The 15000-nt window shown below is 35.1% G+C and overlaps 3 protein-coding genes across 3 annotated transcripts in view; all 3 read right to left on the reverse strand.

The window, feature by feature from the left end:
• Nucleotides 1-15000, reverse strand: part of LOC119254495 (olfactory receptor 4A47) — a 409525-nt gene that overhangs the window by 317785 nt on the left and 76740 nt on the right. The gene's annotated exons all lie outside the window — the stretch shown is intronic.
• Nucleotides 4676-10226, reverse strand: LOC119254514 (olfactory receptor 4C46-like). Its single transcript, XM_037521615.2, has 3 exons — nucleotides 9905-10226; nucleotides 7795-7880; nucleotides 4676-5704 (listed from the first exon to the last, which is right to left on the reverse strand). Exon 3 carries the CDS (start codon nucleotides 5684-5686, stop codon nucleotides 4748-4750), a length of 939 nt encoding a protein of 312 aa, XP_037377512.1. The 5' UTR covers nucleotides 5687-5704; nucleotides 7795-7880; nucleotides 9905-10226; the 3' UTR covers nucleotides 4676-4747.
• On the reverse strand, nucleotides 11777-12706 carry LOC119254515 (olfactory receptor 4C46-like). The gene has a single exon (XM_037521616.1). The coding sequence runs from the start codon at nucleotides 12704-12706 to the stop codon at nucleotides 11777-11779; it is 930 nt and encodes a 309-aa protein (XP_037377513.1).

A 15000-nucleotide genomic window follows, 5' to 3' on the forward strand; every position in this document is an offset into this window, starting at 1 on the left:
TTCAGTAAAGAGTAGAAGACAGACATAGGAAGCCTAGGAGATTATTCAAGAGTTAGCATGCAATGTAGTAGGACACTGTTATAGGAATATGAAGAGTACACAGGAGTTTCTATGAAAACATGCAAAGTGGTTATTGTATAAATGCAAGAACTTTACAATAACTAGTAATTATTCTTTTAATGATCGATTGTTATGTTTAAAGTAGCAAGCTTTATGCACATATTGATCCCTTTAATACTGATCCAACCTATGTTGTTGGTATTATTAAATCTACTTTGCAGAAAAGAAATAAGTCACAGAATTTTAGGTGGATAATATTAACAGCAATAAGAATATTAAATCTATATAAATATATATACGGATTTTCTAAGTGGATTTCTAGACATTTCCTAATTTAACACTCCTTACAAATTCAGGATATGATTTCCACATCATTTTTTACTTATTTCATACATTGTGAGATAAAAGCATAGAAAAGTTTAGAATCCTGTCCAAGATCAAGTTAGTTAAGGACAGATTCAAAGCTCAGTCAGATTATACCTAAATAGTTTACCTCCAAATGCATTCTCATACACTATTTTGTTATCATTACCAATGTTCAACTTGTAATCTCCTTTTAATATGATGAGAAATATTATAATTATTTTATTACAACTTTATAGGCAAGAGAATATGAAGCGATTTATTTTATCAGCAAACACACATACGATGGCATGTTCAAAATCCCATATATCAAACACATCAAGGTATAACATTTATTGAAAGGAACTGATAACTTGATTTGTTTTCCAATCTCAGCTGCGCAAAGTGAACTCTCCCTCCAAAGCATGAGTCCTGAAACCCTTCTGTAAAAATTTGAGAATGAATACCATGTGGTTAAGTATATCGTAGGATCAGAACATCTAGGCTAGATTCCTGATACTTCAACTTGCAAATTCTTTTATGTGGGTACATTGCTGGCACCCTTCCTATTTGTTTCCTTATCTAAAGCAGGAATTATAATAAAGCTACATATGCTTTATGGGAATTACTTATGGGAATGTACGTGAGCATATCCACCACACTGCTCTCGACACACACAAGACTTTCATCATTTTTATGTATGCACTTAGGAGATGGGAAGAATTGGCATTTAGATCAATAATACACAGAGACATTTCACTATGCAAGGAGCTAGTGAGTTCTTACCTTTAATTTTTGTTGAAGATTCCATGGAGATTCATATTATCCATAGAAACTGATCCAAGGAAGGAAACTCTTTTGGTGTTTTCACTATACAGCTGAGAGTTGAAGTCAGTATTCATACTTACATCTTTTCTATGTGTAATTGTATTTAATACGTTTTTCATTCTCATGATGTACGTTGATTGTTAAAGGAGATGCCTCCTTGCAAAAGCATGTTGTCTGGTGCTAGAGAACAATGCTCTATAATTACTCTCAAGAAGTCTTTGATTTTTTATCTGTCAGATGAAGTTGATGCTATTTAACAATATTTGGAAGATGGTGAGGGTGAAATGTACCACTATCATGTTTGAGAAGTCTGCAAACATGATTCTGATCATATATGAGAAGTAACAATCTCTAATAAGCATTAGCATTACAGAAAAGCATAACTTACAATGTTAGGTTCCCTTAAAGATGTTTGGGGTGTTCAGGACAATGTCATCCTCAACTGACATCCTCTTGTAATAAACGACTTTCAGTATGAAAGATATCACATTCAAAAGGAGACTATTCAGATGAGCCGTTATACAATGAACACTTGCTATGTGTTTTTATAAAGTCTCAACCATGTCCTCTATCATAGAATCTTAATGTATCATAGAACACCTGGGGTATGCATTTAGAAGGGATTCCTTTGAAACACAATAGGAAGATGATCTTCTACAGATGACTCTGTACCACAAGCCAAAAGCAGAAAATTTGGAAGAGATAACTCTCACAGGTGTCATGTCGCCCATGATTAATCCTTTTCTGGAGATGTGATCAGCAAAGCTCATGTACTCTTTGGCCCACATGGATATTTAAAGGGATTTTTGTGAAGATTCAAGGACTTTGTCTTATAGTTGCTGCTCTCTCTATGGAATTAATTATCTGCTTTGATGGAAAGGCTTATCTTAGAAGCAAGTATTCAGGAGAGACAGGTTTGAGAAACATCAATTTTTGAGTGAGGGATTGTATTTCCTCCACTTGAAATCTAAACACATGAGAGCCTCCTATCATTACCTGAACTTGAGTTTCCCTAGAGCAAGGATCACCTTCCATTTTAGAAATGGTGACATCTGAGGAGTGGATAATTGAAAATGCACCAAGATTCAGTGTTTTTCATTTTTTAATAATGCATTGTTGATACAAAGCAGGTGTGGTTTGATAGGGGTGACACACACAGACATCCAAAATGAAAGTGGCTAATTTGGGATCTAAACCTATGTCCTGAGAACAGGAGATGGAGAAGGTAACAGTGACTAGTTGTTACTCTTTTTTTTAAATCAAGATGTCCGTCTATGATTTTCTTGTCAAACTTTCCTCATGAGAGTTGATTACCATAATAAAGTCATAATACACCTGTCACCTCACAGAATTCCTTATTCGGGCATAGGAGGTAAGAATGTATAACCTCTTAGGCATTCTTCTGACCGTATGGTTCTTGACTTGGATATTGTCGATCTCATTTGTGTGTTCATTTCTACAACAATCTTATTTCTTTTATACTTGGACATGCATATTTTAAAAAAATTAAATATAACAAATGCATTGAATTTCATTAACTTATTAAAAATTATGGTGCACCTTTCAATATTTAAACAATAACTTCAGGATAACATCAAAGTTTCTACTCCAGTCTGCAATCTGAAAATCCATTTCTATCCATACACATTGCCAACAATTCAGAATACTTTAAGCACATATTTATTAATTTTAAGAATATTTGTTTCCTCCAGCATATTTCAGAGATTCACTGTGATTCTTGAAAGAAGGATTTTAATGTATTTTTATTCTATTGTAACTGACAATCCAGAGAAGGGAGATTGTGTTTCTCAAATTAACAAAGCATTTATTGAAGAATGGGTCTAGTCAGGGTTTGTGTAAGATACAATGGGAACACATAAAGAATAGTAAAGGTATCAACTGACATCTGTAATGGAAGTCATCCCTTTTAACAAGTACTTAAAAATAATTAGGTGTAGAATATAAAAATTGTTCTTCTCCTCTCTTTTGTCCTTGGAATGCTACCTAGCTGCTTCAGCCTCTTGGGAGCATTAGGGCAGCATTGCTTAGAAACATTCTCCTTGTGACCTTCAGCAATTACCTCATGATAGAGAAAACTCTCTCTCTTCATCTTGGAAGATATCCTTATCACTTCTGTAATAATATTATATATGTTTGCTTATAGAAAAGAGTGGATGTGCTTAATTTACTTTTTTTTTTTCCTGGAATGAGAACACTGGAAAATTGTTAATTCTCAGGATATGTTCTTCAAAACTCCAACCCAAAGCATATGCAGTGTGTTTTCATATTGAATATTCTCTACTACCCCTGAAAATGTAGCCTGGACCTAAGAGAATTCTGTATCACATGTTGTACTACAGAAATAGGTCCACCTCGATGTTAGAGGACCAGTCTCTTTTACTCCCATGTCAGTCAGTCTTTGCTCGCGTGTAGACCTGGGATGGTAGCATCATACCCAAGATGAGACACATTTCATTTTCTCAAGTAGAAATTTTGAGGAGGTTGAGAGTTTGAGCTGTTAACAGCTGAGATGCTTAGCATCTATAGCTGGGCCCTGCATACACTGGACCTTGAAGAGAGATTAAATTGGACAGGACTATGTCCACTACATTCTGTATTCTCCCTGACACCATTAGAGTTCAATCCTCCTCCATCCATCCACACCAACAAAAACCTATCAACTTTTTTTACCAAGCAGACATGTATCAAAAATCAATGGAGTATTTCTTTTTAATAAATAGAAATTCATGTCTGACGATAAAATTTTCTTTAATTTGAGTCATCACTCTTCCTGATATGTGAGCAGCCTAAAGTGATGATTCGAAAAATATTTTGGAAAGGTGGTGTAATAATTGTTAGTTAAACCACAGTGGTTCAATGACCCATTGTTGTGACACACTTAGATGTCATAATATTAGAGGCACCATAATAAATTAATTATCATACAGAAAATTGAGCAGATTAAGAAAATTATAATTCAGATGGTATGAAGTAAATGTTATAGTATGCTCAGCAGTCTGTACCTCAATAAATCATAACTATGTTAATTAACTTACTTTTCTATCATCATTGCTTGAAAGTGTCACATACAGTTAATCATATGGTCTGAGAATCATTATTCTTCAATCTATTTACTCAATGCTTTCACCTGTCATCAGTTTCCTCTCTTAAAAAGGGTAATAGCAGTGCCCAAATCTTTAGATTACAATAAAGATTATTGCTTGAAATCAATACACTTTATTATTTATTATATTTGAAGGGAATACTATGCTTTCATATACATGGATGACCTAGTATATTGAAATCCCAATTTGACAGAAATTTCCCAATATGCGGAGTGTCATGGGCTAGCTTTTCCCCATATCCATACACCTGTTCATGCTCCATTCAGTGCACAATCTATGACACATGGTAGTTAACTTTATTTTCTTTATTCCACAAGCATTCTTTGCTGAGATTAACCGAATGTACTTCTGACCCTTTCTTCAGTTCTGTCAATGTGGGTCTCAAGCCACACTTATTTGTCATCTGAAATAGCTTTCTTACTACACAGCTTCTTAATGGCGTCTTTCATCTGTGCATTTCTCAAAGTATAGATTAAGGGATTTAACATGGGAGTTATTGCAATGTAGAATACAGGAACTGCCTTATCAATGGGGAAACTAACAGCAGGCCGCATATATATAAATATACAAGGCACATAGAATAATACAACTACTGTGATGTGGGAGCCACTGGTAGAGAGGGCTTTCTTCCTTGCCTCTGCTCTATGGTTCTTTAGGGAGCACAAAATAATCACATAGGAGACCAGCAAAAAGAGGAAGTTCAACACACAAAGGAACCCACTTTTGGCAGCAACGAAGTGTCCCAGCATGCAGGTATCCACACAGGCCAGATTGAGCAAAGGAATCAGATCACACATAAAGTGATCTATGACATTAGGACCACAAAAGGGTAGTCGGTATGTGAAGAGGATCTGTATGGTTGAGTGGAGAAGGCCTCCCATCCATGCCACTGCTACTAGCAGGCCAAACACCCGTGCATTCATGATAGTTGTATAGTGCAAGGGCTTGCAGATGGCCACATAGCAGTCAAAGGCCATTACAGGGAGCAGGATAATCTCACTACCACCGATGGAATGTTCCCAAAATATTTGGCTCATGCATCCTTTGAACGATATAGTCTTCTTTTCATAGAGTGAATCTGCGATAAGTTTAGGGGTATTGATAGAGCAATAGCAGGTATCAATGAAGGAGAGATGGGCCAGGAAAAAGTACATAGGGGAACCAAATAATGGGCTGCTAGCAATAGTAATCACAACAAGCAAATTTCCTACCACAGTGACGACATAGATGAGAAAAAATGCAACAAATACAATTCTCTGCATCTTTGGATTCCCTGGGAGTCCCAGTAGAACAAACTCTGTGACGTTGTTCATAATCGCCATGGGTTTCATGTGATGCTTAATTCAGACCTGAAAAGAAATTTCACATTTTCTATGATACAACATTGAATCTACCAAATTTAGCCGTTTTAATAAATATTAAGTGTCTGACTCTATTAACTGTGAATTAGTCTGAGAGTTTCTTTTTTGGAGAGAAAACAGTTTCTGTTTTTTGAAGATTATTCAAGTGATTTCACTGATTATGAATATTAATTCCTGAGACTTAGGGTACTTTGTAAACACATAGAAAGTCATGTATGTTCACCAAATCTGCTTAAATGACTGAAAGTCTTTCTTGAACTAGAATGTACACACATACTAGCAGCTACAATGGAGAGACATATAGGACAAGGATGTAGAGAATAAAAGCAAAACAAAGGGATTTCCCCTCCTCCTTAGGAAATGGGAAATAAAAGGAAGGTAATTGAAAATATGAGGAAAGTATAAAGCAAAAATTGAAGAAGGGGGAGTCTTGGCTATAACTCTGTAAGATCTTTGCATGTCTTAGGTGAAGTAGGCTGAAGTTCAGTAAGGAGTAGAAGACAGACATAGGAAGCCTAGTAGGAGATTATTCAAGAGTTAGCATGCAATGTAGTAGGACACTGCGATGGGAATGTGCAGAAAGTACACAGGAGTTTCTATGAAAACATGCAAAGTTCTTCTTGTATAAATGCAAGAACTTTACAATAACTAGTAATTATTCTCTTAATGATTAATTGCTATGTTTAAAGTAGAAAGCTTTATACACATATTGATTCTTCCAACACTGATCCAACCTATGTTGTTGGTATTATTAAATCTCCTTTGTAGAAAAGAAATGAGTCTCGGAGTTTTAGGTGGATAATATTAACAGCAATGATAATATTAAATCAATACATATATTTGATTTTTCTAAGTGGATTTTTAGACATTTCCTATTTTAGTACTCACTACAAATTTAGGATATGATTTCCATCACTTTTTTTTACTTATTTTACACATTATGAGATAAAAGCATAGAAAAGTTAAGAATCCTGTCCAAGATCAAGCTAGTTAAGGACAGATTCAAGGTTCAGTCAGATTATACGTATATAGTTTACCTCCAAATGCATTCTCATACACTACTTTGTTATTATTGTCCAATGTTAAACTTGTAATCTCTTTTTAATATGATAAGAAATATTATCATTATTTTATTACAACTTCAGATGCAAGAGGGTATGAAGAAATTTTATGAGCAAACACACGTACAATGGCATGTTTGAAATCCCATATATCAAGTACAACAATGTATAATATTTAATGAAAAGTATTTATTTCTTTTCCAAACCCAGCTCTCCAAAGTGAATTCTCGTCCAAACCATGAGTTGAAAATCTTCTGTAAAAAGTTGAGAATGAATACCATTGTGGTTAAGAGTATTATAAAAGCAAACATCTAGGATAGATTTCTGGTCCTTCCTCTTGCAACTTCTTTTATGGAGGTACATTGTTGACACCGACCTATTTATTTCCTTATCTAAAGTAGGAATTCTAATAAAGCTACATAAGTTTTATGGAATTTAGTTATGGGAATGTTTGTGAACATATCCACCACACTGCTCTAGACACACACAAGACTGTCATCATTTTTGTGTATGCTCTTAGGAGATGGGAAGAATTGGCATTTTGATCAATAATACACAGAGAACTTTCACTCTAAAGAGCTTATGAGGCCTCACCTTCAATTTTTCTTAAAGATTCCATGGACATTCATATTATCCACAGCAATTGATCCAAGAAAGGAAACTCTTTTTTGTTTTCTGTATACAGCTGACAGTTGATGTCAGTGTAGTATTCATACTTACAACTTCCTATGTATAATTGTATTTAATACATTTTTCATTCTCTTGTTGTACCTTGATTGTTAAAGGGGATGTCTCCTTGCAAAAGCACATTGTTTGATGTTAGAGGGTGACAACCTATAATTAATCTCAAGAAGTCTTTGGTTTTTCATGTCAGATGAGGTTGATGTTACCGATTTTTGGAAGAATGGGAGAGGTTGAAATGCATTATTACCGTATTTGAGAAATCTGGAAACATGATACTGCTCACATATGAGAAAAAACAATCTTTAATAAGCATGAGCACTTTTGAATACTTACCTTACAGTCCTAGCTTCCCTCAATGATGATTGGGGATGTTCAGAATAATGCCATCTTCAAACTGACATCGTCTTGGAATAAATAACCTTCAATATGAAAGATGTGACTCTCAAAAAGAGAATATTTAGTTGAGACATTATACAATAAATGCTTGCTACACTTGTTTTTATAAGTCTCAGTCCTTTCCTCATTCATAGAATCTTAATGTTTCATAGAACACCTGGCATATGCATTTAGAAGGTATTCATTTGAAACACAATAGAAAGATGATCTTCTACAGGTGACTCTGTTCCCACAGTGAAAAGCAGAAAGTGTGGAGGAAATACTCACATGTGTCACATTGCCCATGATTAGTTCTTTCTGGAGGTATGATCAGCAAAGCTTATTTATGCTTTGGCTGTTTCCTCCAGCATATTTTAGAGTTTCTTGTGATTCTTGAAAGAGGGATTTTAATGTATTCGTATTCTATTACACCAGACAATCTAGAGAATGGAGATTATGCTTCTCAAACAAGCATTTATTAAAGAATGGGTCTAGTCAGGGTATGTGTAATGTGCAATGGAAAATTATCTACTGAATATATTTACTGAAATCTGTTCATAGAATTAATCCAGTGACCAAGGACTTAAAAACAATTAGGTGTAGAATATCCAAACTGTTCTTGTCCTCTCTTTTTTCCTTGGAATGCTGCTCAGCTACTTCAGCCTCTTGGGAACATTAGGGCAGCATTGCTTAGAAACATTCTCTTGGTGACCTTCAGTGATTACCTCATGATAAAGATATTTCTTTCTTCATCTTGGAAGATATCCTTATCACTTCTGTAATAATATTACATATTTTTGCTTATAGAAATCAAGCAGATGTGTCTATTTATTTATTTACCTGGAATGAGAACACTGTGTTTTCAGATTGAATATTCTCTACTACCCCTGAAAATGTAATAAAGTTATTTATCTCATTGCTCTACTAACTCTGATAATAAAACACATTCATAACTACACTTACTGGGATTGTCTGTCTATTGTATGCAATAAAAAACATTAAAAACGTTATTTTCTGAGTTAAAAAGATAAAATTGACTAATTCTAAATAACTTCTGATTAGCTAGATAGAATAGTTATACAACTGGAGAAGTTGTTTTGAATCACACACTTTAAAATGTTGGAAAGTGAGTCCCATATAATTAGTATTTTAAAACAATGTTTTTTTTTTTTATTTTCATGAATCAGCTTTTTAGAGATGCAGTGAGAGGATTCACACTTTTCATATCCTCCTAATATTGGCTCAAAGTTATTTGTGGTCTGTGGATGACATATGTCCACTGTTCCCCAATTTCCCATTTTATCAGGTTTTGGTACACAAAATGAGTTGTACTGATCAGGAGACAAAACTGCATATTCCTAATAACAATTTTTACTTCAACATTTCAAAAAAATTAGTTAAATGGGCTAAAATTGCAAATCAACAATAGTTCATATAGAACAAGTTAGTGTAAGGATAGTAACAGAATAATACTAAATAGAAAACAGACAGGAAAAACTGGGGAATAGATGAGGATGACTCTATATTTAGTGTTTTATTTCAGGGGCCACCTTGAGAAGTTGTTTTCAGTAAACACTGCCCTTAAACACCCACCGCTCCCTGATTGAGTTACACTAGACCGCTGTATTTGGGAGAATATCTATCTGTACTTTACTTGTCCGTGGTGCTTGTCATTCTCTATTGAATATTAACAGGTGGTTTGTGAAGATTTTTATTTTTCAAAATCTCAAATAATAACAAAATACAGGATACCCTCCTTGATTTCCTCACTGTGGAATGAATCATGTATATTTTCTATATCTGGTTGTACTAAGATTTCAGGCAAGTAATATTAATTCATTTCTCTTTGCAAATCTTATTAGACAGAAAGCAAGTGTAAGGGAAAATAATATGATTTGTGGAAGGAGGTTGGAAAGAATTGAGTATTCATAGAAGGGAAGATAATATTCCAAGATATTTCTACTATTGTCCCACTGACATGGCATATTGTCATTGATATCAATCGTAACACAGGGTAATAAGAAAGATCCTAAGGGATCTTCTGTATTCCAGGCATATTTTTCCTTACCTCCATTGTAAAGTACAGTCCAATTTCCCCTCAGTATCAGGGTCAATCATTCAAGTCAACACAGTAACTTCTTTCTTTGCCTATTGATCCAATGGCTTGAGGACACTGAAGTGATTGGGTGGTATGGTCTTAACATCTATTGAATATAACTTTGTTTTGTCTCCCTGTAGAAGCATCCTCCCTTTGGAACTAAGGCCTCTAGTTCAGGAAGTCATAAGTTTGTGAGAATAGAAAGCAAATATTTTGCTAGTGGGACCTGTAGGGTCACAGAACATGGTGCTATCTTTACCACTACTTGACAGCATCATGGGTCCTGACTATGGCAAAGCTGTTTGCAGAGTGTCTATGCCATCAGGACAAAATGCTGCTCCTCTATGATGGAATAATCACCTGCCATGTGTCTTCTTTGTATTGCATTTTCTCAGTTTCCTCTACACCCAGTGATCCATCAAAATCTGCATTTTATTCATAACTCTAATTTCCCTAATCTTTATCCTACATTAAGTTCTGTTCTTATAACTCTTAAATGGTTTTTATACCTTTCTATATTTCTCCATATCATTATTGGTTGCCTAGGTACAGACCATGGGGTGAGAATTTTCATCAAAGTTCTTTACAATGAGAAGGGATTTAGGGACTCTGACTATGGTGGGGCAAATGTGGTCCCAAATAACAACTGGATTTAGCCTGGAACTGAGAGATCTGTAATACAGAGCTGGGTCCACCTGGATGTTAGAGGACCAGTCTCTTTCCCCCCATGTCAGTCAGTCTTTGCTTGCTGGTAGATCTGGGATGGTAGCATCATACCAAGATAAGACACCTTTCATTTTCTCAGGTAGAAATGTCAAGAGGAGGTTGAGAGTTTGAGTTGTTAATAGCTGAGATGATTAACATCTACATCTGGGCCCTGTATGCACTGGACCTTGAAGAGAGATTAAATTGCATAGGACTATGTCCACTACATTCTCTGTTCTCACTGACACCATTAGAGTTCAATCCTCCTCCATCCATCCACACCAACAAAAACCTATCACCGTTTTTTTACCAAGCAGACATGTATCAAAAATCAATGGAGTATTACTTTTTAATAAATAGAAATTCATGTCTGACCACAAAATTTTCTTTAATTTGAGTTATCACTCTTTCTAATAGGTGAGAAGCCTAAGGTGATGATGTGAACAATAACAAAAGTTCCAAAACTACAAGAAATTTGGAAAGGTGGTATTATATATTGTTAGTTAAACCACAGTGCTTCAATGACACATTGTTAAGACACTCTTAGATGTCATAATATTAGAGGCAACATAATAAATTAATTATCATACAGAAAATTGAGCAGATTAAGAATATTATAATTCAGAGAGAAATGAAGTAAATATTATAATATGTTCAGCATCTGTGCCTCAATAAATCATAACTATTTTAATTAACTTACTTTACTATCATCATTGCTTGAAAGTGTCACACACAGTTGACCATATGGTCTGAGAAGTCGTTATTCTTCAATCTCTCTACTTGATGTTTTCACCTGTCATCAGTTTCCTCTCTTAAATGGGGTAATAGCAGTGCCTAAATCTTTAGATTACAATACAGATTATTGCTTGAAATCAACACATTTCATTATTATATTTGAAGGGAAAACTATGCTTTCATATACATGGAGGAGGTAATATAATGAAATTCCAATTTGACAGATTTTTCCCAATATGCAAAGAGTGGCATGGCTACCTTTTCCCCATTTCCATGCACCTGTTTATGACACATGGCAGTTAACTTAATTTTCTTTATTTCACAAGCATTCTTTGCTGAGATTAACCAAATGTCCTTGTGATCCTTTCTCCAGTTGCATCAATGTAGGCCCTTAAGCCACGCTTATTTGTCATCTGAAATAGCTTTCTTACTACACAGTTTCTTAATGGCTTCTTTCATCTGTGCATTTCTCAAGGTGTAGATTAAGGGATTTAACATGGGAGTTATTGCAGTATAGAATACAGTAACTGCCTTATCAATGGGTAAAATAACAGCAGGTCTCATATATATAAATATGCAAGGCACAAAGAATAAGACAACTACTGTGATGTGGGAGACACAGGTGGAGAGGGCTTTGCGCCTTGCCTCCATGGTGTGGTTCTTCAGGGAACGTAGAATACTCACATAGGAGATCATCAAGAGGAGGAAGTTTAGCAGGCAGATGAAGCCACTGTTGGCAGAAACAAAGAGTCCTAGAGTATGGGTATCAGTGCAGGCCAGATTGAGCAAAGGACTTAGATCACAGGAAAAATGATTGATGATATTAGGACCACAGAAGGGCAGTCTGAAGATGAAGAAAATCTGTATGGTTGAGTGAAGAAGGCCTCCCATCCACACCACTCCCACTAGGAGGCCACACACCCGTGCGTTCATGATAGTTGTATAGTGTAAGGGCTTGCAGATGGCCACATAGCGGTCAAAGGCCATTACAGTGAGCAGGATAATCTCACTACCACCGATGAAATGTTCCCAAAATATTTGGCTCATGCATCCTTTGAATGATATGGTCTTCTTTTCATAGAGTGCATCTGTGAAAAGTTTAGGGGTATTGATAGAGCAATAGCAGGAATCAATGAAGGAGAGATGGGCCAGGAAAAAGTACATAGGGGACCCAAATAATGGGCTGCTAACAATAGTAATCACAACAAGCAAATTCCCTACCACAGTGAAGATGTAGATGAGAAAAAACACAACAAATACAATTTTCTGCATCTTTGGATTCCCTGTGAGTCCCAGTAGAACAAACTCTGTCACGTTGCTCATAATATCCATGTATTTCATATAATGCTTAATTCAGACCTGGAAAAAAAATCACTTTTTTATTTATACAACCAAAAATTTATCAAATTTAGCCATTCTAGTAAATACTAAATGCTTCAGGTTTTATTGAATTGTGAATTCCTCTGAGGGCTTTATTTTTTGCTAAAAAACTGTTTTTGGTTCTTGAAGAATAATCAAGTGACCTCCTGATAAAGATTCTGTCACAGCCGTATACTTGAGTTTTTTGAACACATATATAAGGAAGCCATGTATGTTTACCAAATCAGCTCAAATGACTGAAAGTATCGAATTAGAATGTACAGACATACTGGCAGCTAAGGTGGAGAGAAGAGGTAGAACAATGATGTAGAGACAGAGAGTGCAAAACAAAGATATTTCCCTTTATTGTTAGGAAATGGGGAATCATGGAAGGTAATTGAGAATAGGAGTAAAGGATAAAGCAAAACCAAGGAAGGAGAGTCTTGGCTATTACTCTATATGATCTTTGTGTGTTTTGGATCAAGTAGGCTGAAGTTCAGCAAGGAGTAGAAGATAGACATAGGAAGCATAGTAGGAGATTTCAAAGAGTTATCACGCTATATAATAGGACACTGGTGAAAGTACACAGGAGTTGCTTTGGAAACATTCAAAATGCTTATTGTATAAACCGAAGAATTTTATAATCGTTAATAATTATTCTTTTAACAATTAATTGCTCTGTTCAAACTAGCAAGCTTTATGCACCTGTTGATCCATTTAATACTGATTGAACCTATGTTGTTATTATTTTACTTTGCAGGAAAGAAGTCTCAAAAATTTATGTTGAGAATAGTAAATCAATATAAATAATAGTTGTGCTTTTTTTAGATATTTATTGATTTAATCACCACTACAAGTATATGATATGATTTCCATCATCCTGTTTTACTTACTTTGCACAATATAAAATAAAATAATAGGGCCTCCCTGGTGGCGCAGGGGGTTGAGTGCAGCAATGTGAAGCTATCCACAGCCTCTGCAGTATGGGTTCAATCCCTGGCCAGCCAGGGAAATACCCACATGGGAAGGCAGACCTCTCCTGTCTCACCTACTGCTCCCCTCACCAGTGTTTTCAGTCCATTTGCCTGTTTTGCCCCCACTCTGTCTCTGGTGAATCCTCTCACCCTCCCATACCTCTAGCCTGTACCCAGTTCTTATATGCATAAATAAATAAATCTTTAAAAAATAAATAAAAGAATAGAGAGGTTATGAAAATGTCTAAGATCAAGCTAATTAAGCACAGAGTCAATATTAGGTCAGATTATATTTAGCTTTTTTATCTCTAGATTCTTTCCTATGCCATTACTGTTATAATTAACAATGTTGAACTACTAAGCAACATTTAATAGGACTATAATGATTTTAATGAATAGTATTACTTCACATGCAAGTGATATAAGACAATTTCATCAGCACACACACACACACACACACACACACAGAGATATGCTTCAATTCCCATACATCAACTAGAATACTATATAAAATTTACTGAGGTTTGTTCCCTCAAACCCAGTTTTCCATATGTAAATCTTCAAAAATATGAATCGCAAAACTCTTTCATAAAATTTTGAAATGAGTTCCATAGTGGATAAGGGGGGATTGCAATTGTATGGGGAATATAAAAATAAAATTTATTAATTAAAAAAAAAATGTCAATACTAGATTTCTGGTCCTTCCACTTGCAACTTCTCTAATGTGGGTATGTTGCTGACAATCTACCTATTTGTTTCTTCATATATAGGTCAGGAATACTAATAAAGACATATAAGCTTTATGGAAATTAGTTATGGAAATGAATATGAGCATACCCTCTACCCTCCTGTGGACACACATAGGACTTTCATTATTTTTGTGAATGTACTTAGGAGACGGGAAGAATTGGAATTTTGATCAATAATACAGAGAGACATTTCACTAAGCAAGGAGTTCTTGAGGCATCATTTCCAATTTTGCATTAAAGAATCATATTATCCACAGCAATTAATTCAAGGAAGAGAACTCTGTTTGTGCTTTCACTAAACAGCTGAAAGCTGATGTCAGTATTCATACTTACATCTTTCTATGTGTAATCGTATTTAATTTGTGTTCCATTCTCATGATGAAACTTGATTGTTAAAAGAGATGTCCCCTTTGTGTCTGGTGTTGGAGAGCTGCGTACTATAATTAATCTCTAGGAGTCTTAGATTTTTCAACTGCCAGGTGACTTTGATGCTATTTACCTATCTTTGGAAGAAAGGGGTGAGGTTGAATGTGCAAATACCATG

This window comes from Talpa occidentalis, unplaced genomic scaffold (assembly GCF_014898055.3).
Source record: "Talpa occidentalis isolate TD23 unplaced genomic scaffold, MPIMG_talOcc4v2.1 talOcc4.3, whole genome shotgun sequence".
Lineage (NCBI taxonomy): Eukaryota > Metazoa > Chordata > Mammalia > Eulipotyphla > Talpidae > Talpa > Talpa occidentalis.

What these genes read in the sequence shown, in the direction of transcription:
- LOC119254514 (XM_037521615.2), bottom strand. Translation starts at nt 5,686, where the DNA reads ATGAAACCCATGGCGATTATGAACAACGTCACAGAGTTTGTTCTACTG.
- LOC119254515 (XM_037521616.1), bottom strand. Translation starts at nt 12,706, where the DNA reads ATGGATATTATGAGCAACGTGACAGAGTTTGTTCTACTGGGACTCACA.